The following is a 26490-nucleotide window of genomic DNA, read 5'->3' on the forward strand; positions in this document are numbered from 1 at the left end:
TGGAGGATGACTGTGGCGGTTTATTAGAAAACAGCAACAGAAAAGTGATATTCTATTTCCTTACCATTTTGGGTGAGTGTTTCCTGTCTTGAGCACATTCTCTTTTGTTTATGGTATGTGGCTAATCGATGAGTTATGCATGATTTGTGCATGTATCGTGTCCGCAGGTTCCACTGGATTCTTATGGTAATTAAAGTTCAGACCTCCTCAGTTCTCGTCCACGACTCTCTGAATATGGATCCGGCGATTTGGGGCAACATGAGAAAAATGATGCAAAAGTAATTATTTTCATTCATTTGCGCTCTATATCGATCGGCCTATTTCGTTCATCATTTCCTAATATCAAGTAACTAATTAATAACTCTCTTGTTTATTTAATTTTCTTTGCCTCGTAGGGTTTGGAGACGGTTCGTAGATACCAAGGTCGGTGAATTCAAAAAGGAGCTACATTTTAAAATGGCGGTGCGGACGTCGGGGATATTCAGCCACCGGGGACCAATCTATGTGGATACTATGTTTGTGAGAGGATCCGGAGATACTGCAATGAGCGGGACCAGACGTGTGAGAACAACATCCTGAGGAATAACCTCCGGAAGACGCTTAGTCCAGAAGCTCGCTTCCGACCACTTCAAGAGGAACTAGCTGGATGGTTGGCGAGGGAAGTCATCGATCCTAGAGGAGAACACTATTACGATGACGTAGAACTTTATATGCACCAGAATTTGTAACTAACTTGTTCAAAATTGTATATGGTCATCCGATATTGAATATATATTGTATATGGTCATCCGATATTGAATATATATTGTATATTCCTCTTGAATTCTTTTTGGTTCTAATTTCAAATTTGTTTGAAATTGTACATTCATATGCATGTATGTATACAGTACCGTAGAATATGTGAAACTCCTTCAAAATTAAAACCCAAAAGAAATAAAACAATACAAATTAAAAAGAAACCAGATTTAGGGGGAGGGGGGCTAAAACCCTAAACCCTGCGGAGGCCTTTAGTCGCGGTTGGCCAGAAGAACCGCGACTAAAGGTCCTCCGCCACAGCGCTCCTGCGGCCCACGTGGACGGGCCTTTAGTCGCGGTTCGTAAGGAACCGCGACTAAAGGGAGAGGGAGCCTTTAGTCGCGCTGCTTTGGTCGCGGTTGCGCCACCGCGACTAATGGCAGTTGCCAACCGCGACCAAAGCCCTTTTTTCCACCAGTGCATTATCGCAAACACGAGAGTCGAGCCATAGCTGATGTTGGGTGAATGTTCACCAACTGGTAATGCGCAAGAATGCTAGCAGCTGGCTTGACTAACTAACAACCTAGGGTTTTCTAAAAGATAAATTTATACTGGATGCATCTGAACCGGAGAAGCGCGTTTTACAAGTTATTATTAGTAGAAAAACTCTCAACAATACCAAGAAAAACAAGAAAGTAAATCCATAGCAGCCCATGGGCATATGTGCTAACAAATAATAACAAGAAAATGTCTCGCAACAGTTGGTACGCAGCAACGCGCGAGCATAGTGCTAGTATATATTAAGATCTAGTGAACGACTCTTAAATGACTATCTACAAGCAACAAAGAAAATATTAAGCGAACTACAAGTAGTTTGCGTCTTCTGTAGTACGCAACAATGGACACAAAGATTGTATGTTCACCTGTCGTTTATAATAACCTGTCTCCGTATGTAGTTCATTAAAATAAAAGAATGCATACATGCTCTTGGTATGGCGCTTCTCATGTTGATGGTATACGTTAATAGGTTAATAGGGCACGCATATGTTAGTCAAGCAAAGTAGTAGTCTTTTGTCGTTCAATATGGCAAGTGTAGAAGTATAGAAGTACAGTACACATGATATTTACTCCCTCTGTGAAAATATAAGACGTTTAAACTATTTTCCAACCAGGTGAAAATCATGCACAATTACATCGCTACCCTTGTGGAAATTTTTTTTTTGAGAAACACAGTACAAACGCAGACGCTCACATACACGCGTATACACTCACCCCTATGAACGCACACACGCACACCCTACCCCTATGAGCACCTCCGGAAGACTGAGCCGGCGGATTGGATCTTGAAATTGACGAAGTCACCACAGGCGCCTCGCTATCGACGGGAACGTCGCCTCCCTCTGAATGAATATTCCGCCTTTATGAGACACACAGATGTCAAACCTGGGGTTTGAACTCTGGTGGGCTGGGGGTACAACCACCCTCCTAACCACCCAACCTGAGGTTGGTTCTCTACCCTTGTGGAAATTTCAACCACCATCGTGTCATCATCTTCTAGCTCCACCCCGAGCATCGGATCCGCTCAACCGCCCGTCCACCCCAACCCAGCGACTCATCCGCCCCAGCCAGATTCTATCCTTGTCTCCTGCACCACCTCCGATCATCCAGAGCCCCAGATCCCTGATCAATATCTTGTACAGGACAACTGGAAAGGACACACCCATCCAGCTGCTCGTTCATATCCACGTGCAGCTAATACCTGCACACCTCAAACTTCTTGTTGCCTACGGACGCTACCATCCGACATGGAGTAAGTAATGTGTTCAAATAATGTCAATAATAGTACAAAACAATGTACTCCATGTTCTTCAAATAATGTTCAGCAAATGATGTCAGTAGCAAGAGGAAGTAAGTGTCAGTAGCAATAGGAAATACCTTCAGAAGTAGTAGGAATGTTAATAGTAGAAGTAGGAGTATTGACAGTAGAAACTTGGACTGTATTTAAACTGCATGATCAAACACACATAACAACCATCACATCATGTGCAACTAGCAGATGGAAAACAATTTCAGCACAAGAATGTTGCTACTGAATATTACTCCATCACAGAAATACTCCTAACGCAATATCCTCAGTTGCATATCAGTTGACAGAAAAGTATGGAGTATTGCTAGAAAAGTGCATATCAGTTGCAAGTTGAAAATTGCATATCTCACAAGCAACAAGTTTTTGCATTTCTCACAAGAAACAAGCAACCATAGTTACATTAGATTCTCACAAGCAACCTAAATGGGGAGATTGGGAAAATGGGATCTCACCATGACATCCAAGTAACTGCCACAGCTGCTGCTGGATCTTCTCCCTTGTCGTCACCCTCGGCGTGCTCCTCCTACTGCAATTTAAATTCAGCAGGTTAATGAATTTTGTCTACTGCAATTTAAATTCACTAACTGAGTAATGCAAGAAGTTTCAGTCAATGAAAATGCAAGTAAACCTGATGCTACAAATCATGAATGTTTCATGTGCATATCTTAACTTGGGCTCAGTAAGAGTACAAGCAGATTTGTATTCATAGTCTCCTAGCAATACAACAGTACCCCAAACGCAAGTGCTTATCCATTTAGTGGTATGTAAAGTGATCATATGTCGTTAACTGAAATTTCAACAGTATAGTAGACACTGAACTGTATGTACATTTATCTGTTGAAACCACAAGATTTCAAAATTTATCTCAGGGGTCCTCATAGAAGCCGTAAATGATGATTGCTAACCATATATTGCCCTCCAAATGTATGGCTCCGTGAGCAACTAAATACCTGTTCAATGTAAGAAACTGAACTTACGGCTAAAACTAGTGTTCCGCATTCATCAATAATACACACATACTGTAGTACTCCATCCAAAATATAGAGTATGAATTTAATTCCCTTGCATATGTGCATGGCTCGTGTTTGAGGTTCGATAGGATCTTTCGCTCCATCCAAAATTATAGGACAATGAACACTAAGAGCCAGTAGTAATAAGAACATCGCAGCTAAAACATGATGCTAGAGGGACGCCTGAAACTTGGGCCATGTTGTGCTAGATCAGCACAAACATGATACAGGTTTAGATCATGATATACTCAGTGAATGGCTAACCAAATAACTTCCTTGTGTAAACATGCAATGCCCATGTTATATGTTGTACTATGAAGTCCAAGAAAATCAATCGTATTTCAAAATATAAAGGGATTTCATCAGTTAAACATATTAATCTGTAAGAACTAATATAGGCCTCAATGGCCTAATATCTGCTCCTGGAGTAAGTTTATATGGATGAATCATCAGATCGCAACACTGATGAAAATGTTATCGACATGGAAAGAATAACAATCAGTTCGGTAAGTTAAAAGTTTTGGTCATTTACCTGGTCCTTGCCTTCAATCTCAAATGGACTTCTCTAAAAGTTACACTGCCTGTGCATATATTACTCATAGCATTCTGGTCAAGTGCAGAGGGATCCCTTACATAAAAGAAACAGTTGGTCAAGTGCAGAGAGAGTTGAGGTGCTGCAAGTTCTCCTATATAATGAAGCAGCAGCATCTTGATTAGGCAATTGAACATGGTTGAAAGGTAATTCTACCAAATTAGTATGTACAATGCTTCAAAATTGTTCAGAGAACACATCGACCAAGCAAACCTGAAATCAGAATGATTGATGCATACATTGTCTTAAGACTTACATATAATGGAATATGCAAGTCAGATCATGAAATATGGGCAAGAAATGGGGTCCAAACTGGTGCTTTCCATTCCACCAAGAGTTATTTTGCCCATCTAATAAGATCATTTATGGATCACAAAAATTCCAGGAATAGGTGGACGCTGTAACAGGATGCAAAAATGTTTTATCTTTCCAGTCCTAGCTATCCATTTAAGACCTTACACATGAAATTTCTGAATTGGCAAAGAATAAAGATCATACTACCCTTGAGAGACAAATGGGCCATATAACCAGAAATATGAGAATTTAGTTCTCATCAGATGTCTGAAATCATTCGGAAAAAATAACCATTCACGAGAAGGGAAGGTGTAAATCATTATAAACAAATCAGGGAAAATGGGCAAAGATAAATTTGATTAAACATCGATAAAACTAACTCTTCAATAAGCTTCTAAAAGTTCAGTTGATGACAGGATCACAGCCAGCAAGATGCTACAATGAACCACAAGCATAATGAAAGTAAATTTGGTACTTGAAATAAGGAACGCGATATTTAACTCACTTTATTTCATTTGCCAACAGGCAAACATTATATAATGCAATAAGAGCGTCAATTAAAAGATGATATAAAGAACAGCGATTATCGTGGAAAAAACAGCATGGACATTTTTTACAATGATACACACACATCCACACCTTAGTAACATGGTTTTTGAGTCGCGACTCAAAAGTGAGTCGCCTGAGGCTGCGACTCATGTATAGTCGACCAAAAAAGTTGTATAGTCGCCATAAGTCGCTGTATAGTCGCGATTCACCGTGATTTTTGGAAAACGACTCGGCAACTATACAACGACTATTCAGAGACTACAACGACTCAAAAACCATGCTTAGTAATATAAATCAACCTCATAAAATAGTATACTACCATCCATGTTTAAAGGTATCCAAATCTTACAATGCCAGCTTATACTGTGCATGTGCTTTAAAATCTTAATTCATGAAGCCCATGGAGAGAACCTTAATTCATCTCAATATCAATAAAAATAAATACCACTTGCTAGAAGATAAACAGAACACCACCGTCTATTGTCAGACCTTCATGATCTCGTCCCATCTCGTCTTCACTGATACCTAATATTTGGCGTGCTTCTTGCTCAGTCATGGCCTTTAATGAGAATACACATGCCAACTATAAGTATATGCAAAATCTAGAAGGATTTGGTATGGCGCTAAACATTGACCAGAAGAAGAAAAAAATAGAAGTTCTGTAGGTATTGTTTCTAATTAGCATAAATCAATGAAATGACTGTCTCCCAGAAGTTAAAAAATGTATTATTTAGTACAGGGCGCTGAACCATGAACAACATCTTCAGCTGCAGCACTGGTAAATAGCACATGCCCAAAATTTACATATGCACAACCACTATATCCAGCTATAGTACCGGATACAGCGTTGTTCCATTTCATTGCTCTTTGGTGACAGTCTATAATACTACCACAATCAAATTAACGGCAGCAATAAGCACCTAGAATGCGGTGAAGTTGTTCTGGATACTAACTTGTTGAGTGTGCACAAACCGATGAGATTGGACATGAACAAGAATGCACAACATCCGTGCATGCGCTCAGGATGTTTTCGACGGACTGGCTGTCTCCTGCATCCATTATTCCACAAGAAAAACATAAGCATTCAGGAGTCCGTACTTGAACCAATGCAATCACAATTCGATGCTTGTATCTGCACATAGTACCTACCACAATATAGATGGTGCAGACAAGCCTAGCGCTCCAAACTGCAAATGTCTTGTCCATCAGATTCAGGCCTGTCAATGTCCATGGCAAGATTAAGGCATGTCATCAGCAAGCCGTTCTGCTTCTCCCCATCTCAAAATACTTAACCTGCATAAATCAATGTCCATGGCAAGATACAGTTACCCGAATGCTTTTAGGATTGGCTCGGCCAAGCGCCGTGGCTTGCACCCAATCGGTTGGTGGTCGATTTGCATCACGAAACTCCTACAAAATTCACACGCACCATGTAAAACCGATTAGAGACCAGAGGAAATCACCATCACCACTCTTATCTTCTAGGACGAAATAGAAACGCTGGCAATTCGCCCGCATACCTTGAGCCTGGAGAGCGTGAGCCCCAGATTTGGCGCGTGCGGAAGCTCGTACTCCATCAGCGGCGGCAGGGTGGTGTAGGACTTGGTGGGCTGGTGGTGGGCCTTGTGTGGTGTCGCTGCGGGCCTAAGGGCGCGGGCGGAGACCCGTCACGAGGATGGACGCGGCATGGACGTGTGCTTGTCTTTGCTCGAAATCATGGGGGCACAGAACACAGGCGACGGCGCGGTTCGAGCTCTGCAGGCTATGGCGACATCATCACCATATATTAGGCGGGGAGAGCTATTGCGAACGAAGGGAGGGGCGGGACGGAGGACAAAAACGAACGATATATTAGGCTGACAATGAAACAATCTAATTCCTGTTAAGTAGTAGATGTCTGGATAGATGGTGATGTGATGGTCGGTTGTTTGCAGGGCAAGACGGGCGGCCCGGCAGCGGCACCAGGACGACCCAACTCCAGCAGCCAAGTTAACAAATACTATACAAGACATGTTTCATGCCACCTTCACCTGCGAGTTCCACGGGGCGCTGCCATTGCTGGGCTTCCTCCACAATAGCTGCATCGAGGAGCATTGTGTCTCCCATTTCATCTCCACCTCTCCCCATTTCCGTTTGGGTGTCGCAACCGCATCGACTGGTTAGTTCTCGGGTCGCATCCTCTTGTGGACCCCTACACCGTTTGCGGACGAATTCATTATCAGCAACCCCAAGACCAACACGACGTGTAAAGTTCTCCCCAACCGTAGGTATTCATCTAGACTCGTCAATGCATATGGAGACGAGGAATTCTACCTTACCTGGAATGTCACATTGCTATGCTCTAACAACTACTCTGACCACCTTGATTGCCGCGGCAGCCCTTTCCTCGTGGTCTTAGTGGGCTCCGAGAATGTCGACAAAGGGATTAGGTTCACCGTGTTCAACTCATTTTAGTTTGGTGAGTGGAGTGAATCCATCACTACTGACCAAGCAAATGCTATCAGCGCAGGGGTCACTGTCATTCTGGAAGATAAGGTATACTTCCCATGTGAGACATCAAACGGAACCCTGGAATACGGGTGAGTAGGAATTATCGCTGATCTGTATGTCGTTCCAAGGCGGGCACCACATGTCCTTACAGCGGTGGAGGATGGCATGCTTTTGTTCGTGGGTGGGAATCTAAGCTTCACATGTGGTCGATGGAGGCTGGTCACAAAGGAGATGCAGCATGGGCACGCCGCATGGCTCCTAAGCTCGAAACATTGTTCTGGCCTCCAACGGTCTCTGAGACGTTCATGGTTGGTGTTGTGGAGCGTGTTGGTGTCAGATTATTCCTGAGTACGGAGGTTGGGTTGTTTATGATTGATCTCCATTCAGGGCGAAGTAAGAAGTTGTGGAACAAATCCTCTTCGAATGATTTTCCAAGAGGATTTCTTGCAGCACACCGTCTTACTTCAGCCTGAATTGAGTTCATTTATAAACAACCGAGTCTCTGTACTTGGGCATAATTCGACACCAACACCGTTCACAACACCAACCACAAACGCCTTAGAGATGGCTGGAGGCGAGATAAATGGTTCGAGCTCAAGAGCCCTGTGGCGTGCCCATGCAACATCTCCTTTGGGACCGGCCTTCATTTGCCAGAGGTGAAACTTAGATTCCCAAACACCTGGGAACAAGAGTATGTCATTCCACACCACTGTAAGGACAACGTGGTTCCTTACCTGGAACGACGTATAGATCAACAATAATACCTTCTTACCGACGTTGTGCTCCACGATTCCGTTTGATGTCCCCCAGAGGAAGTATACCTTATATTCTACAAGGACAACAACCCCAACGCTGATAGCGTTTGCTTGGTAAAATAATGATGGTTTCACTACACTCACAATCAGATGAGTAGACGGCAGCGAACGTAATCCCCTTGTCGGCGTTCTTAGGGCCCACTAAGACTACGAGGAAAGGATCCTCACGGCAATCGAGGTGGTCACGGAAGTTGTTACAGCATAGCATAATGGCATTTCAGGTTAGGTAGAATTCCTCAACTCCATGTGCATTGAAGATTCAGACTAAATACTTGGGGTTGGGGGAATTTTCCACGTTGTGTTGGTCATGGGGTGGCTGACTATGGATTCCTCCGCAAACGCTTTAAGGGTCCAGAAGAGAACTCGGGTGGCTGACTATGGATTCCTCCGCAAACGCTTTAAGGGTCCAGAAGAGAACTCGGGACTCGACCGTGTCAGGAGTCAAGAACTAACCAGTTAGCATGGTTGCGACACCTAGACAGAAATGAGGTGGAGATGAAACAAAGACGTAGTGCTCCTCATCGCAGTTATTGTGGAGGAAGCCCAGCATGGGTGCGCCCCGAGGAACTCGCGCTAGACACATGGGATAGCGGTGTCATAGAGGATGGACTGCAAGTTCAAGGAAACGGAGGCGGAGCGAACGAGGCTAGCAGGGTTGTCTGGCGGGAGGCATAGGAAGATCTCCTCATGGCGTCGTCCACCGGTGTAGCTGATGAAAGGCAACAACTATGTCCCAACCGGGTCATGGCGAGCTGGCTGGGGCCGCGTTGCATCGCGAGTATATATGGTAATTCTATCAACGAACTTGTCGTGCTATTTCAAATAGATTTCCGTCGAGCGATTTGGGGAGAATAGGAAGATGTACTGGAGTTAACAATGGTTATTTTCTCCCAAGAAATAAGAGGAAGTAATTTTTCGTGTGGAATAAAAAAAATATTAAGTGTGGATAGGTGGTAATGGTGATGGTTGGTGTTTGCGGTCCAAGATCAGCGGCCCAACCGGAGGACGAGCGCGGCCCCGCTCCGCACGATCGAGTGCTCCTATATGTCATGTTTTGCGGCATCAAAGATACACATCGCACGCACCGCTTTGTGGGCCAGTCCACCACCACTTCTGAGTCATCTTCCTCCTTAGAACTTTTCTTCCTCAAAGAGACGATGACACCATCCCTCTAACCCCTAGCCCCCGTAGCCACCCCAGCACCCCTAACCTAACCATAACCCTAAGTCGCCGATGCCCCACCCCTAAAGTTACGTAGCTCGATTGTGCCTCACTCTAGCCTCGCCGACTCCTTCCCGCCGCAGCTACTGCCGGTCGCAGCGGCTTCGTCGTCACCGGCACGTTGCGCGTATGCCTTTTGGCCGGTGGCAAGGAACAGGAAGGTGTCGCCACCCACCTACCACCATGACACGCATGCCTAGGAGTGTAAGCAATGTCGACGAAACAAGCCGTGGGTTTTTCCTTTAGAACTCCACAATATCTTACTTGATTACGTGTAAGTCAGGAGTCTAGAAGAAAGTAGAGTCATTAGTTTATGCACCGGTTGATTGGACTGCACCTAAGTAGAACATGGCGCACATTCATTTGCACATATTCATTTGCACATACGGCCGTCTGTTGTAGCAGTGCAGTTATGCCGAAAGCGGCGATTTTAACGGCAACGCTACCTACCGGCACTATATGCACCGTTCCATCAGTGTTTTGATATTGGTGAGGCTTTTGGCATTTGTCTAATATAAAAATAACAATCGAAACACATGTGAAACTTTTATGAAACTAAACTAATACATGGGTAGCATTGTGAAACTATTTGGCAAAAATTGAAATTGTTAACGTCATTGCGGTATGTTTCACAGAAAAAAAAATCATGCTTCAGTTACGTTTCAATTATATTTCATAATTTTGTCAAAGCATTGGTCAGCACATGGGTGATGCCATCACTCACGTCACTCCAGTATGTAACAGAGCCGGTAAAAAGAGGTTTTCAGCACTTAGCCTAGCTAGGGTCGTTGAGTACCAACGGCTTAATTGCATCTGCATATCTTGCTGCTATAGCTAGACTGGTTGCAAGCATAAATTCAGTGCCCTTCCTTTGTTTTGTCACATGGCCAATTAAAGCATGAGAGTATTATATATGCAGCAACACCAAATAATAAAAATACGGAAAATACAATTTTTCATGCGACAGAGAAAAATAGAATAGAGGACGCGCGGCTAGCGCAGTGGCTAGGCTTGGCAGTGGCCAGCCTGCCCGCCCGAGATCGATTCCCTTTGGGGACGATTTTCTGGTGTCTCACCGGGGCTCTAGGTCCCAAATAAAATCCCCTCCACACATATGTGCCACAACTACTAGCTCCTAGGGACACCCAAATTATGTGTGCTGTGTGTATAGTTCTAGAGTCTAACTTGTGCACTAGTGGTGTGCGTGTGTGTGGTGTGAGTGTGGTGTTGAGTTAGTGCATAAGTTCAGATGCTACAGCTGTAACACAGATCGAGGGGTCTCAAAAAAAAAAAAAAAAATAGAATAGTTCGTATATACTAACTAGGCAAACCAACAAAAAGGAAGAAAAACATGGTGCTTTATGAGATAGATATTGAAAGAACTTTAGTCGTACGAATCCATCAGGTGAGTATAACAAAATATTTAATGCTTAATTAATTAAATGGATAAGAGTTACATATCAATGCGACTAATCAAACTTATTTTCAAAGGTTATTCATATTAAGGTGGCGACTTCATGTGCTTGGGGAAAATGAAGCTTGGTTGGGGGAATGGTAGATGGAGGGAGAGCAGATGATGCAAAATGAGCTCTCTGATTTGGAGCTCTTCACAAATAACAATCAGAAAATACAATTACAAAAGTCTCAATATGTCCTTGCATTTCGAGAATGAAGGTTCTAAGTGGAAACATAGTAGAGGATAGAGATGTTGCAGCTAAGGCATGTACATAATAGATAAAAATGTATTTTGTTAGAAAGGAACGCGTTCCTTGATTAATGTTGTTTAGATGGAGGATTGCACACGCCACCATAGATGCAAAGAACATAATTGTTCCAGGTGTTTCAAATAGAAAAACCTTGTTATGATGGCATGCTGTTTTTTCTCCGTAGCAACTGTACGTATATTAAGCCAGTATAAATAAATCGGCAATACATGCAGCACTAGGATTTCAGGGTGCGCAAACAGCAGGGACCGCGCAAAGATCTGGCAGGTCAGGCAATGCATGGGTATCCTAACGATATCGACGTCGTATGAAGTTGTGAGATAGATCAGTGAGCTTGGCGCAGATCTGCTACCAGCAGGCCGGTCCTGACCTGGCAGGGGCCTGGTGCAACATAACAAATTGGGACCCTTTTACACAAAACTAACAAGTACACTAGGCATGTGAGCAATTTCTTCTAATTTTTTTATGCAGCGCCGTTTATGATAAGTGTGGATTTTAATCTAGCTCAGTAGATCCTTCTCGGTCCATATAGTAGCTAGAATGTTCAATCTATAATTCTATATTCCTAATAAGTTCACCATCTCAATTACACTTGGCTCAATAGCAATCAGCGCCTGCGTGCAGCATCTCTCTGGTTCAGTCAGGTTTTTTATAAAACGGAATTCAGTCGGGTATGAGTAGTACTAGCCAACACTTAGCCCTCTTTGACCCTTTGATCCTACACCTCTCAAGCGGTTAACCCTATGGGGAATGGCAGATGGGGAATTGGGGAGGACTAGAGCAAAATAAGTTACATCAATGGAGAAAAAATCACCGAACATATTGGTTGTACAGAAGACTACTTCAACTGACCTTTGCAGAGAGATTCGTGTGGAATAAGATCAGGAGCTGCGTCAACATGGGCAAAACACGCGAAGAGCGGGCGCCGCGGCGGCGCCGTTTTCATCAGGGCAACAGAGATTGGGGAAGGAGGAGACCTAGGAGAAGGCGAGGGACTCGACGGCGTCGCTGGTCGCTTGTTATTTGTAGGCACGAGTCAAAGGCCCAGCGAGGAGCTAGCCCGCTAATGGCTTTTCCCTCATGAGATGATATAGGCCTACAGTAATTTCTGTACCTCTCAATATTATCATAGGCAAACGCTCTCGACTCGCTTATTGCGAGCGGCAATAGGGTGCCTGTAGGCTGCAGGAATACCGCACGCACACAACGATTCCCCTCCAGCAATTTTGTTGGGCCGGTCCAGTAAAGGGATTCTCTGTGTTTTTTTTTCCTTTTTGTTACTATTTTCGGAAAATATCTAGATTTAAAAACTTTCAGATTTGAAAAAATATACATATTTCAAAATGTTCGCACTAAAAAATGTTTAAATTTTAAAATTGCCCAGATTTGAAATTTTCTTATATTTGAAATTTGCTCACATTCAAAAATTGTTTAACTTTGAAATTTACTTGAATTTAAAACTTGCTTAGCTTAGAAATTTTCTTGAATTAAAAAAATTAAATTTTTCAAAAAAAATCAGCATTTGAAGAAAGATAAATAAAAAATAGAAAAATGAAAACCGACAGAAAACCGAGGAACCAATGAAGAACCATAAGAAATTTGCTTGAATTTAAAATTTGCTTAACAATAGATCCAGGGTTACAACATATGTTGTTCGGTCTTTATATAGGAGGATAGGTCTCAGACTCCAGTTCAGGTCGATTTACAATTGTTGCGTATAGAACTATACTTATGTCGGCTCCTGCAATGGGGTTTTGCTTATTCGACAGGCTTCGTATTCTGGGCTTTAGCTACATCTTTTGGTCTCATGGGCTTCTCCCGAATATGTACCAAGGTTACACAAGCCGCATGTCATACCCACGTCACTAGCCCTCGAGATTCTATTCGAGTCGTACACTCGAGTCGAATCTCTAGATCACGACTTCTTTACAAGTGAACTCGAATATTCGAGTACTTTTTGTTTTCAATTTATATTTTGTCATGAAGATTTTGGTAAATGAGTCTGTTGCTTCCGACGGATTATAAAAAAGTTAATTGCTCTTGGGGAAAAACAACATGAACCTACTTCAAACTCGACTCCCCGGACTCGAATCCGATATACTAGTGTAATTCAGCTCATACCGCGGAGGTCTTATCAAGTTTCGAATTCCGGGTTTTTGTTATAAGTACCCAACGCGTCCATTGTGATTTTTATCATATCGTCAATATGGAAATTATCTAGGAGAGCGCAGCTTGTGCAAGTGCCATGCCACATAGGACGGATCCTAGGGTCTTACCATGCTAATTCAGTTGCCTCATAAATTATATAATTGCTTTACTATATATTATGTACTGCAATACTAGGGCTACAAATATGTCATGTGTATAAATGAAATCACGAACTACGACTTAATTATTTCATGCTATGATTCAGTGCCCTTTTCTCTATTTTATGTAAACTTAGTTAGAATTATATGCTAAAGCATTTTTTGCGGCTTATGATCTGTTCTGGAGAGGTCCGTCTTTTTAGCCATGACAATTTCGTTTATTGGCTTATCAAGTGCCATCCTCAATGGTGAGAACAAGAACTGTATCCCTTCAACTTTTCAGGCATGCTGAATCATATCAGCAATGTTTTGTTTAATGTGAGATTCAAAGGTACCATAGCCCATAATTTATTTTGGTCTCACCAAGTGCTCACCGATCAACACTAGAGAGTTTCTGTTCAAAGGGCTGGTTGTGAATTGATTTGAAATGCAACGTTGTTAACTCACACCTTTATGCATAGGTTTGTTCTAACGATTGGTCATGGCTAAATGGTTTCGCTATTACTTATTCTGATTATGTGAATTGTTGTGTTGTATAGATGATATTTTGCTGTTATTGAATGTTTGGGTTTGTGTATGAGACAAGTTTGGGTGTTATATAGAAATCAATGTAAGAGATTGAGGTTTGCCGCTTCCATCGAAATGTCGAGGTAAACCGCAACGGCTAGTTTTTCAGATCTCTAGAAATGAAGAGATATATAGTCAAATTTGCCGCAACCCGTAGACTGTCTCTAAGAGATAAGAGTTCAAGTATAAGATGAGTCTGATTCTTCGTAAGTTAATACCAGAAAGATAATACGTTAAGGACAATGTGAGAGCAAATATGTGGTGCAGACTATTCTTATCATTTAGGTAAACTGTAAACCCGTGATGGTGTAACACATTATCTTACACTACAACTAGGGCCAAATATATTTCAAATAAACAATTAATTATTTGGAATCAACAACTTTAATATCTATTTATATATTTTGATAAAATATGTGTATCGTGCAATTGGTTACCCGTAGCAAGGCACGGGTATTCCTGCTGCACGTCAATCAAAGAAACAATTAAGGACCCTAGGCGGCGACGCTGACTGGCGCGGCGCCGACGGCACTGAGGATCTTGTCGTCGAGATCAAAGGTCATGGCCTTCTCTCCCCGGCCGCTGCTTGCGTACTCGGCGAAGCGCTCTTTCAGGTCCTCCGGCAGGTTCGTGGAGCTCGTCCACCCGAGCACCTCCTTGGCCGCCCGAGGCTCCGCGTAGAAATGCTGAATTAAAACCAATGCAATTAGTCGCACGCAAGCTCTTCACCAAGTAAGCTCCACGCATGTCGGAGGTTGCGCGCGAACATGCATGCACGCGTGATGTAGCATGGTAATTCGATTATTACCATGTTGCGGAAGGGGAAGGCCTTCTTGGCGTCGACGCCGGCGGCGGCCGGGTCGTAGTGGACGATCTCGGCCGTGGTGCCGGCGGCCGCCGCGCACATCTTGGCCAGGCCGTCGAGCGTCACGGCGCGGTCGCTGACGCAGTTGAAGATCTTCCCTGCCGCCGCGTCGGGGTTCTCGACGGCAAGCGTGAGCATGCTGCCCAGGTCCCTCGCGTGGGAAATGTTGGTCAGCTGCATCCCCGACCCCGGGATCGGCACCGGCCGCTTCCGCACGATTCCTGCAAAACAAAACAGGTCGTGTGCGCGTGTGTGTGTCAATCTCTTTCTTTCTGTGCTGCACAATGAGTTCGCTCGGCACTGTATAAGATGATTCTTACTGTCGAAGAACCACTCCTCGCAGTCCTTGTTGTTGCCGGAGCCGATCATGTACTGCGGCCGGAACGAGGCCCAGCTGCCGAATTCTGCCGCGATGTACTTCTCCACGCCGACGTGCCCGGCACTCTCCTTCACGGCGTCCTGCGAAAGCATCGCCACGCACGCACGGAGATTGAGGATCCATCAGCTAGCTTTGTTAACGAGAGAAATAGCATGCACGAGGATTGGATTACCCCCTCGACGTGTGGCGGCTGGTCGGTGAGAGTGTAGATCCCGGCGCTGCTGATGAACAGGAACTGCCCCACGCCGGCCGACTTGGCCCAGTCCGCCACCGGCCTGCACGAAACCGAGAAATCACATTAATTGTTCCGAAGCCTCAGCTCTTCCTTGTGTGTCAGAAAAGAAAACAGAGGCGCGCAGCTAGCTAGCTGTTGGTCAACATGCATGCATACTTGACGGCGTCGAGGTCCTTGCCGTTGTTGTCGAGCACGACATCGAACGACGCTCCGCCGACCGCCGCGCCGACGTCCGCCGGATCGCCCCACACCGTGCTCGCCCCGGCGCTCGTCAGTTCCTGCACGCACCCCCACGCTGCTCGTCAGTTCCATGAGAAGGCCGGCGCGCGCGCGACAAGCAGGCATCGATCGGGCCGTCAAGTGTTTCTAATTAGTTCGCACCGAGAAGCGGGAGAAGGGTGGCTTCTTCATCTTGTCGGAGCCCTCCTCGCCGACGGTGAGCACGGTGACGGAGTGCCCGGCGGCGAGGAGCGCCTTGGCGAAGTAGAACCCGATGACCGCATGCCCGCCGCTGTTGGTGTTGACAATCAGCACGCTCTTCTTGGCCCCTGCGGCCTGGGCGCGCACCAACACGGCGGCTGTCGGCGCGGTGGCACGTCTCCTCGCCACGATCGCGCCGGCCGCGCGCGGGAGGAATGGCGATGAGAGTGACGACGGAGGCGAGGTCGAGATGCGGCGGCCTGAGGTGAATGCTGCCACGGCACCCGCTGCGGCTGTGGCTGTGGCGGCCATCGCCATGGTGGGGGCTTGGGAGGAGATGAGAGGAGGGTATGATGATTGGTAGGCATGGGATGATCGATAGTGGGATATGCGAAAGCAGCAGGCATCGTCATACACACAGACCAGATAGTGGGATAAGCCTCTCATCCGACTCCTCCTCCTCCGCCGTAGGCCCAAACCGCCAGCGTCTGCCGCGTGTCAACGCAGTGCTGCAATTGTAAAAATCGACAGCGGCAGCTACATTAGTACCTTCTTCTTCCTACTACAATTGTTATATGTTCTGCTAATATACTACTTACAATTCTTTTGCTATGACCTATAATGTCTCCTGTGAAATTGGTGTTTGCTCAATGTTTTTGCTATAATAGTATAAACTTGTTTTTTTTAACAAGGAGAACTCCGAAGGGCCTGAAAGCTTATATGAAAACACAAACAGTGGAGGTGTACAATATTACAGAAGACCCCAAAGGATTGATAAAATAAAACATAGGTCCCCAACTTTTGTGGAGGAGACCTCTCTGAAAGATCTAACAAGCATTCAAGTCCCTCCCTATCTCCTCTGCCGAGCCAGAGGTCAGCTGCACCGCCATCAAGCACCGCCGCGGGGACGGAACCACTTGCTTCAGTGCCGACGTTGGTCACGGCGGCTGCCCTAACAGAAGGCCTCCGATGGAGGTTGAAAGGGTGCCAGAGCTCACCGGCTTTAACAAACGACACACAGTCGCCGACATGAAGCTCGTCGAAAATGCTTCCAAGCTTCGGATAGCCCAGACATAGGAATTCTCACAAGCTCCGTCGATGTCGAGTAACCCACCCTCCGACACATTCCTGCCACGGGTGTGAGCAGGCGAGCAGAGATGGTCGGAGCTGCGAGGATTCGGCATAAATTGGCCGCAGAAGACAACACCTTCTTCACCGTCTTCATCTTCCTCCTCGCCCGCCACGGCCGGCCGGGTCGATATTGAGGATGTCGAGGACGCAACTTTGCGGCCAATAGTGCTTATTGTGGAGGGCCTCGGTAAGAGGAGCAAACGACATCAACCCCCACCTGCGGGGTTTTACCTCGCCGCTCCTCGGCCGCTTGCCAGTGCCGCACCAAAACACCGGGAGGAAAAGGCCCTTGCTTCTCTCTGGTTCATAACCGCCCGAAATCATCCTTCCCCACTCTTCACCACCACGGCCGGCCAACGAGAGGAGGATGAAAAGGGCAAAGGTGAGAACCAGAGAAAAGAAGTAGACCTTGGGCTTATTGATGGAGATTCGTGGGGAAGAAACCAGCGCCACCGTCTCCGACCGCCGGAGCACCTCGCCGCGCCGCCACGGCCGCCAATCGCACTAGATCTTGCCCAGAGAAGATGGTGCTCTACTCCAGAACCATGTCATCTCGCCGAGAGACCTACATCTACACCTAACAGCTACTCCGGCGCGTCCCCCTCCCCAACTCTGGCCGGCTGAGCCGCCAGAGAAGGGTTGGGTTCGGCCCGGTCTACGGTGGTCAGCGGGCAGAGGAAGGGGGTGGGAGAGAGGAGAGGGGGGGGGGGGGGTGGAGAGATCGTCAATAGCTAGCTTGTATAAAGTTGTTGCTACCAAGCTGTCTCCGGCCAAGTCGGTTTTGATACAATTTATTTTTCTATGTGCTTGCTACAATAGTACAAAATTGCTGCTACGAGATGCCAAGTCTGTTTCGCTTTATTAGCGCAACCTCTTTTCTCCGAGGATGTATCGGACAAGGTTGTATCTTGCTACAATAGAATAAATATTTTGCTACGGTGGTCCGGTGAGGTCTCCAGCGAGGTCTATGTGTTTCGTGGGTTAACCAGTTTTTGCTACAATTGGGTTGGTTTTACTACAATGGTGCTTTTATGGAAGAAAAAAATGGAATTTTAGGTGAAATAGATTTTGCTGCAAATGAACCATTTTTGCTACTTTGGTACATTATGGAAGCAAAATTTGAATTTCAGGTGAAAATAAATTTTGCTACAAACAAAACATTTTTTGCAACTTTGGTATATTATGGAAGCAAAAAAAAAGGAAGAGAGATGTATATGTTTGATCAGATGGCCAAGAATAACCCGGATTAACTGATCGGACGGCCAGGGAGTGGGGATCAGAAATCTGATCCCTGGTGGACGCCCAGCAACACCCACAAAGGAAAACACTGACGATCGTCACACACGCAGCCACGCGTCAGGTCTCTACGCACGCCCTCTGTCCCCTTCTTCTTTTCCATCTATTTCGTTTCTGTTCATCTGATATTATGTTCCTGCAGATTTTTCACCAGTGGTCGTTCGTTTTGCCCCATGGCAGTGCGATTGTTGTCCGCCTCGAGTTGGTATATCACTCTTCTTTTGAGCACAGGGGCATGGAGGACGCCGGGGCGGCGGCCCCGGGAGTTTTCACCGGCGACGGGGGATGTGATGTTCACGGGATGCGGCGGGAGGAGCTGCAGCATGTGCATCACGAAGAACTTGGTGGACGGTCTCAGAGATTTGCAGTGTTGCAGGCTTCGTGCTCCGGCGATTTGGGTGCTCTCGTGCCGCTAATCTGTCCGGACATTCACCCTTTGGTGAGGTTGTTCAGGAGTTCCAAGCGAAAGCCTAGCCTGACCTTCTGTCGGCGCTGGCAACGGCGACGTCTTGGCATCGTTTTCCTTCTTGAAGGCGTTGCTGTGGAGTTCCGCTCTCACGCTCGTGGTGTCGTGGCTCTCCAGTAGAAATCCTTAGCTTTGGGTTCTTGAAGCGGGCGTTGGCGTCGGTTACATCGCTACCTCCTTGGAGGCATCACCTTGGAGGGCCTGCGTGTGGCGGTTGCTCCAATTTTCTCTGTCGATGGTGTTGTCGGGGCGGCGGCCCCGAGAGCTTGTGTTTGTGCGCCGAGGCGGCGACCTCGGAAAGCATCGCGGGTGGTGGTCCTGTGAGGTAGGGCTGCGTGTCGTCATGTCTTGGGTGGCAATGTTGAGCTGCTAGTGTGGCGGTCTTGTCGGCTCGGTCCACGCGTCCTAGAGAGGGCGGTTGGACTTTATGTTGGGGCGGCGGCCCCGGATGAGTTGGTGTAACGATCGTGGTCTGCGACTGGTGGCCCTGTGTAGCTTGGGCTACGGGTTGGCGGTTTGTGTGACGTTGCAGCTTGAGAGCGAGCGGTGGTATGTCGGGGCGGCGGCCCCGGAAGTTGGTGGTCTTGGTTGTCCGCGCAGGGCGTGGCGGAGCAGCGGAATGTCGGAGCGACGGCTCCGAGAGATCGACAACTTCGGGGTGTTTGACCTCGAGTCGTGTGGGCGCTGAGGTGACTCTCAATGTTGGTCGATGGCATGTCGGGCGCCTCTCCCGAGGCACGGACTTGTGGATGCGGGCTTCTTCACCCTTGTGGGAGCATCCCGGGTTTGCTCTCCCCATAGCAGGCGCAGCTTCTTCTCTTCTGCAATGGTTGAAGATCGGCTAGTTTGGTGGAGCGGGTCACCGTTGGTTGTGTTCGTCTGGTTGGAGTCTGTTTATGGTCTCCGATGTGTCATCGGTGAGGGTGGGCGTGGCCCTGTTATGTTGTTGGGTGGGCTTGCCCCCGTTTGTATCGGTTTTTGCACGGTTTCCTTGTTAAAAAAAATTGGGCATTTTCTTCTTATGTAATGGATAAGGCAAAGCTTTTGCCTTCATTTCAAAAAAAAACTCTTCTTTCCATCTTTGGCAATCTGTGTTCAAGTTGCCGTGGAGTCGAGATCTACAATTTCCGTTCTTGGACGGAGATTTTCCTGGAGAATAACGGTGCATGTTTACCATGGGGCCCATTATTGCCTGTATACCGGCGAGCTGCCGGTGTAGACTGTAGAGCTACTGAAAGCTACTCCCTCCATACAGGTATGGATGAGTACTGTATTACCGCGCGTTCGTGGAGTTACCATTTAAGTGTATTAGTTTTGTCCTGTGTATTACTTTGGGACACTGCTACCGGTTAGTCTACCGGAGTGCTTTTATGTCTTCCCAAAATAGTACGTGGGCTCCATGGTCTGAAGATGATATCTCTCCAAAGCAGAAACTACGGGTGTGTTTGCTAGCCCGGGGCAACTCAGAATGTCTCTCTTATCATACATGGTGATCCTAGCCAAGTTGAGTTGGGATACATCACATATTTGGCACCCACGGATGTGTTGAGCTATGCTCATATGAGATGTTGTTTGGTACCATTCCTGCTGAGGTGAGCATGTATCATAGAAGTTTTACAAATTAGTCCTGTTTTTTTTTGGCAAAAGGCCCTCAAACATAGAAAGAGAAAAGCAATCAGGTCTGTTGCCATTGGGGCTTCTCTGCCGGCGGCGAAGTGGGGAGGGGCGGCGACCATTGGAGGCGTCGGCCCGCACGGGGCAAAGGGCGACCAGGGAGAGGTCGCGCGCCAGGGGAGAGGCGGCCGTGCGGGGGTCGCAGCCGGCCGGAGGCCATGGGGAGGGACGGCGGCGTCCGGCAGCCATGGTGGGGCGGAGGCGGCCGGCGGCCAGAGGAGAGGCGCAGAGGAGGGAGCGGGTGCGGGAGGGATTTCGGGGGGAAATGATAGGCCGGGCTGGGGTCTGGGGGTGTGCTGCGGGCCACGGGAGAGAGTCGCGGGACGAACTCGGCCGAGCTGGGTTGTGAAGCTCGATTTGAGCTTCGCAACCCGGCCAGGCTGAGAGCCTTTATTTGTATGAGGTGGGCTAAGCTCTGTGGGACGACCCGACCTAACAAACACTATCTCGGGTGGTAGAAGTGGGATGAGTACAGATTTTCTGAGTTGACTCAGGCCACCAAACACACCCTACGTGTTCCCGCTGTGCGAAAGCGGCACCTCCAAGAGAGAAGATAAAAATATGGAAAAGTATTGAGAACAAGCAAGTGCGTGTGGGTAGGGAGGCCTCTGGGGCTATCCACGATACGCACCTGCCGCGAGGGTTGGCGATTGTGAGAGAGAAAGAAAAGTCGAAAGAAAAGGTTGGGCGAGCGACAAAAAAAAGTAATGTGATTGGTCACACGCTTCCTCTCCCCACACGCAACCTTCTCCATCTCTCACATCCTAGCTGCGGCGGCGGCGGCTCCCCATGCCCTCATCTTCTTCCTCTCGTCCTCTCCGTCCGGTTCTTGGCCGCCTCCACCACTACGGCTTCATCTACGTCGCCAGCCCGTGGTCGCTCTGGATTCTCTGACTTGCAAGAGAAAGGTCAGAGAAGCTACAGTTGTCTAACTTGTCTCATATTTTAGCCATTGGATCAGACATAAAAGACCCAGATAAGGTGCTACAGTAGAGCTATGCTACAGGTGCAAAATGTACTGCTACAACAATCCTACAGATTTTTGCAGAGTGCATAGATCAAAGCCATTTATTTTGCATCTATCGGTTGAGAGACCCCAAGTTAGGCTACTGTAGCCATGACATGGCTTCACCAAGTCAGACAATCCGCGCCGGCCCGTGGTGGAAGCAGGCGGAGGCAAATCAACCGCAGAGGCTTGACGGCCAGAGCGATGGCGGCCGGCGTGGCCCTGGAAGGTCGGGCGATGTCGCCATATCGGCCGTCCCGAAGGCCGGGATGCGCTGCCACTCAGCTCTCTCCCCCAACAGATCGAAGGCCGAAGCGGCGGCAGTTTGGACTGAGGTACGTGATTCCCATTTTTCTCGTTGTATTTTCTCCATCTAAATACAGATATATGCCCCACGCTGATAGTTTGTGATTCGGCCTCTTGTTTATTGGTTACTGTGTGGAACAATCATACTGTCATGTTGCCCTTTGCTATTTGACATTTGTTGTTGTTGATTTACAGAACTGCAGGTGCGAGGTGCGGGGTATTCTCTGCCCACTTCCAATCATGCCCCCTTTGCAACTTCTTTATTTCTTGGGATTGGACAATGCACTCTATGTCTTGATGAATTGGTCACTTGCCACGGCTTCAGTTATAGCATAAGGATTTTCCTTGGGAATAATGGAGCTAATTCAATGACAAGAAAGCAACTATGAAGTACATCAGATAGATGTTCAAAAAACTATTCTAAATGGTTTGGTCAAAATCAAGGATCTGGATCATCTAGCTATACTGAAAGGCTATCTTTGTGATATATATTTTTTCCTGTTGCTTTCGTAAGTACATTTGATGTGAACTAATCATTTATGGAAAATTTTCCGTGCAAGATTTGTCCTAATCATTTTGCTGACTCCTACTTTCCTTGTATTTTTACAGGAATCATAGAGGCTTCCTAATCTTTTTTTGTATGCATCAGAGTGATGAATCGACTTGACATCAATCATCTTTCGAGGTATATAAGCATTCAAACCCAGTTTATTATATTACTCTCTTTGAGATGAAATCCTTTAAGTGACTAGGTTGTATTGATAAGATATACTTCATGCAGTTTTGGGAGGGAGCAATTTTGGCACTATATCCTAACCTTAAGTGGTGCTTATGAGAATTTGACTTGAAAAACACACTACCGCATATACCATATCAGATAAAGATGTTACAAAATATAATTTGGAGGACAACTGTCAGTGAGCTTAAGGACGTTGCCTTCTTCGCTCCTTATGTATGTGTATAACTTGGTCCCTTTATGTTGTCGTCATGTGTTGAAGCCCAAGATTCATTTTTCGCTATGTGTTTTGCCCTTATATTTTCATGCATGTTCCTGTCTGCTTTGATTTGCCAATTGACACGTGTTCTCATGACCACCAATACACCCAACACTGCAAAGAGGGCCTTTTCTCTGAGAGATAAAAGGTTAGGTCCATGTGTTCACTTATTATTGTGTTATATTCTTTCAGTGGGCTAACGCTTGTGCATAATGATTGGGCAAACCAACAAAAAATGCAGGAACGCTGGGCTCAAATGTGTGCTTTGGAGACAAAGAGCTGCTGAATTCAATGATAATGGCTAGAGCTCTGCTGCTGTTGGGATCTTTTTTGGTGTCCTTATAAAATATTATAACAGTGGGTTTGTTTTTTAACATTTGATGCATTGCCTTCTCAATACATATATCCAGTTCTGGTTTTAGTGAGCACCTGAAGCAAGGTATCAAGAAAAAATATATCCTTATTACATTGAACTCTAATGTACCGTGTAGATGATGAGACACTTAGGGGTGGTTCTGCTTGCAGATGGTACCTCAATGAAGACTTGCCTAATATTGACTCTTGCTTTGAAAGGTAGGTCCATGTTATGTGTACATTCCATTATGCATTCATTTTTTACGTTGGTTGATGGTGTTACCCATTCACCCATATGCGGGCTCTTTCGATGTCTTTGCAACGGTTCAGATGTGTTCTAGAGGAAGAAGATGGAGTTCTATAATTCTATAGAAGAATTGGGCTTAAATCTTACTGTTCAAACAGGTAAATATTTGACCTCTTTCTTTTTAAAGTTGGATCATACTGCAAGTATAGGATCTTTTTAGATGATTCAGTTGAGATGATAAAATAGAGATTAATACTTTTAGATAAATTAGGTATGTCTATGCCTTTTTTTTTGTGTAAAGGTATCTATGCACATATTTACTGTATGGCCACCTCCATATCATGCCGCAATGCAAATAAGCAGGTTAGGAATTCGTATATTTGCGAAACAATGTATAACCCTTGTGGCAATCATGATGAGCTCTCTGAAAAATAGTCATGGGTATATAATTGCAATCTGTGTAAGACTTGAATGGTTTGGTAGGGACGTCCACTTGTTGGAACAGGTTATTAATTGAACGTGTCTGGAAGTATCTATTCACTAGAGTGTGCATTTCTATTCTGAATAATTTCCACTCTGTCAAGAACTTTGTAGAGCCTAACTAGATTACATCATGGATTTTCTAGCCTTTGGTACCTATAATTAATGCTGATGCTGGCAAATGGTTAGTTGTCAATTACTTCTCTCAGTTGGTAAAGCTTGTGGTCATGGCGTTTTTTTGGAAACTTTCTTGTGATAGAGCTATAATCAAATGACTTATCATTGTGGTAAAGTATGTGTAAATGTTCGTCAAGTCAGGTTATCTGGATTACATATATATTTTTCTCTGTGTAATCGAATTATTTGAAAATGGGGATAACTGTAGATCTCTTTCATGATGCTATAATTGTTTGCTACGTAGATCAGGAGTTGCAAGGCTTGTGTATCATTTTTGTTGATCCTTGTCTGTGTGAAATAAGTGTTAATTTGATGGTGGTGGTTATCTTTTGCAGCTCAATTAGTGAACAATAATGTTTGTGTTTCTGTGAAATGGTAAAAACATAGTTTTATTGACACAAGCATCTTTGGTAGTGTCAGGAGTACATAGATTTCAGCAGCGAAGAACTGGGTTAGCTTGTATTTAGGTAAGTAGATTAGATATGCCAAAATTAAGAAAATTGAAGATGCTTGGCTACATGCTTGCACTTTGAAATTTGAGTGGATACTTGGTTGTTAAAAACTCAACATGTTGCTTACTGAACTGCCGCATGCACCTAAATTTTATCATACCACACATCTCCTTTCTTTTTCCTGCTCTGTAATTTGTTCTGTTGCTCTTGTGTAAATTTTCAGCTGATGCCATCCAGTTTTTTTTGCAAAGGATGTTAATATTATCGCAAAACCTTCAGTATTGAAGCTAGCAAGTTGACATCAGCAATCAATCAAGTTATCGCTCAACTACCTAACAGTTCAATATGAGGTGAAGCTGATCTCTATATATATACCTATTCTGTTTCAATTGCAGGTCGGGGTAGCATGTGCCGTTGAGAGGAAGGTGAGATGCGAAAGGGGAGAGGAGATGTCAAAGGTTGCAAAGAGAAGAAATGCTATCTAGGCACAACTCGGAGGAGAGAGGCAGGCAAATCACTAGCGGTCTATTATTGTTCTGATTTCCACCTTCTAGAATGGTCTTTTAGCCATAGAAATGCTAATGTCAAACTTGTTTTCTTATAATTTATGAATTATCAACTATGTGGAGCATCAAGTTTTGACGTGTTCAGTGTGTGTGTGATAACAATTCTCTGATTATGGTTAGTTGTGCACAACTTGCACATAAGCATTATTATTCAACATTTTTCACTCTATACAATTTTGATCTGAATCAACTATGCCAACCTTGCATGCTGGTAGCTTCATCTACACATTATACTTTTGTGCTGACTAAGACTAACCTGGATTTCTACCAGTGAATGTCTTCTGAAACTGTAAACCCTGAAACTTGACTTGCTACCAATATTCTCAGATGAACATGGTTGGCTTCTTATTTTTAATGGGCTCAAATATATAGACTTAAGCCAAAATTAGCAAACATTATGAAACTGTATTGGTTATCACATATGAAATCAGTATTCCAATATGCAGACCCACAGTTTGAAGCTCAGCAACTACTGTCAGAAAACAAAAATATATTACAACCATTCAAGGTCAGGTGCGAATGCAGGAAGCTAAAAGAGGGTGTCAGCACGCTTGTGATTGTAAAAAATCGACCTCCGTTCTGATTCCTACGGAGGCTCATCCATCTTCCTCTACCCAAATACCCAATGACTGTATTCCTAAATATGCAGGCCATGTCTTGCACGTGTTACCATGATGCAACTGTTAATATTGGGACGAGATTGAGCCGCAACTGTACGGTAAGGAGGCGCCCCATGGGGCGCCCCAACCACTAGTAATAGCTAAATGCGTGCGCATTGCTGCTGATCGATGCCTCACACTTGTCTTATTTTATAATAATTTATGAGTTCCCAACAAATTAGTGTAGATAATAATATTAATATAATTTTCTCTCTAGCGACCACCTGATATTACAAGGACAGAGAGCGTGTCATAGTGGTTGGCATACCTGTCAGGCTACCCTTCGGCCCGTGCTCCCCGCGGGCGACGGGCGGGCGATTTCCAAACCCTAACTCCACCCCCTCATCCCCGCTCCCCCTCGCCGCCGCCGCCGGTGTCAGCCGTCGGGCAAAGCCCGGGCGGTGCCGGCGGCGGCGGGCCCCTGGATCTGGCTCGAGGTGGCGCGGGGCCTCTCCCTCGTGCGACGGAGATCCACCGCGAGGGATCGATGACTCCTCGCGCGGGCCGGCGGGGCCGGCACGCCGCGGCGAGGCGGTTCCTCGAGGTCGAGGCGGCGGAGCTCGGCGGCGCGGTCGCCTTCCTCGCGGGCGACGGCTGCGATGACACAGCTTC

At 45.8% G+C, this 26490-nt stretch overlaps 1 protein-coding gene and 2 long non-coding RNA genes across 10 annotated transcripts; 1 reads left to right on the forward strand and 2 right to left on the reverse strand.

The window, feature by feature from the left end:
* Window positions 1–2506: 2506 nt before the first annotated feature.
* Window positions 2507–12278, reverse strand: LOC127346242 (uncharacterized). Of its 6 annotated transcripts, none has more exons than XR_011756529.1 (7): window positions 12150–12278; window positions 6568–6809; window positions 6377–6457; window positions 6197–6264; window positions 6001–6096; window positions 4145–5606; window positions 2507–3128 (listed from the first exon to the last, which is right to left on the reverse strand). It is a non-coding gene; the product is annotated as an uncharacterized lncRNA (long non-coding RNA). The 6 variants fall into 6 exon arrangements; XR_011756531.1 differs by having other exon boundaries at window positions 5968–6096; XR_011756530.1 differs by having other exon boundaries at window positions 4145–4240; window positions 4879–6096.
* A 2237-nt stretch (window positions 12279–14515) lies between these two features.
* Window positions 14516–16441, reverse strand: LOC127346239 (chloroplast stem-loop binding protein of 41 kDa a, chloroplastic). Its single transcript, XM_051372791.2, has 6 exons — window positions 16031–16441; window positions 15806–15927; window positions 15587–15689; window positions 15356–15494; window positions 14979–15256; window positions 14516–14856 (listed from the first exon to the last, which is right to left on the reverse strand). The coding sequence occupies exons 1-6, from the start codon at window positions 16385–16387 to the stop codon at window positions 14665–14667; spliced, it is 1191 nt and encodes a 396-aa protein (XP_051228751.1). The 5' UTR covers window positions 16388–16441; the 3' UTR covers window positions 14516–14664.
* Window positions 16442–21790: 5349 nt separating this feature from the next.
* LOC127346240 (uncharacterized) lies at window positions 21791–25303 on the forward strand. Of its 3 annotated transcripts, XR_011756528.1 has the most exons (9): window positions 21791–21977; window positions 22144–22457; window positions 22558–22633; window positions 22730–23091; window positions 23185–23382; window positions 23469–23516; window positions 23628–23702; window positions 24616–24668; window positions 25049–25303. It is a non-coding gene; the product is annotated as an uncharacterized lncRNA (long non-coding RNA). The 3 variants fall into 3 exon arrangements; XR_007879410.2 differs by lacking the exon at window positions 24616–24668; XR_007879411.2 differs by lacking the exon at window positions 24616–24668 and having other exon boundaries at window positions 23185–23300; window positions 23435–23516.
* Window positions 25304–26490: the final 1187 nt, after the last annotated feature.

Source organism: Lolium perenne, chromosome 3 (genome assembly GCF_019359855.2).
Source record: "Lolium perenne isolate Kyuss_39 chromosome 3, Kyuss_2.0, whole genome shotgun sequence".
In the NCBI taxonomy this organism is placed as follows: Eukaryota; Viridiplantae; Streptophyta; class Magnoliopsida; order Poales; family Poaceae; genus Lolium; species Lolium perenne.

What these genes read in the sequence shown, in the direction of transcription:
- LOC127346239 (XM_051372791.2), bottom strand. Translation starts at nt 16,387, where the DNA reads ATGGCGATGGCCGCCACAGCCACAGCCGCAGCGGGTGCCGTGGCAGCA. An exon ending in AAGGACCTCGACGCCGTCAA is followed by an intron (nt 15,690 to 15,805) that starts GTATGCATGCAT and finishes GGTTTCGTGCAG; the next exon opens with GCCGGTGGCGGACTGGGCCA. An exon ending in CGAGGAGTGGTTCTTCGACA is followed by an intron (nt 15,257 to 15,355) that starts GTAAGAATCATC and finishes TTTGTTTTGCAG; the next exon opens with GAATCGTGCGGAAGCGGCCG.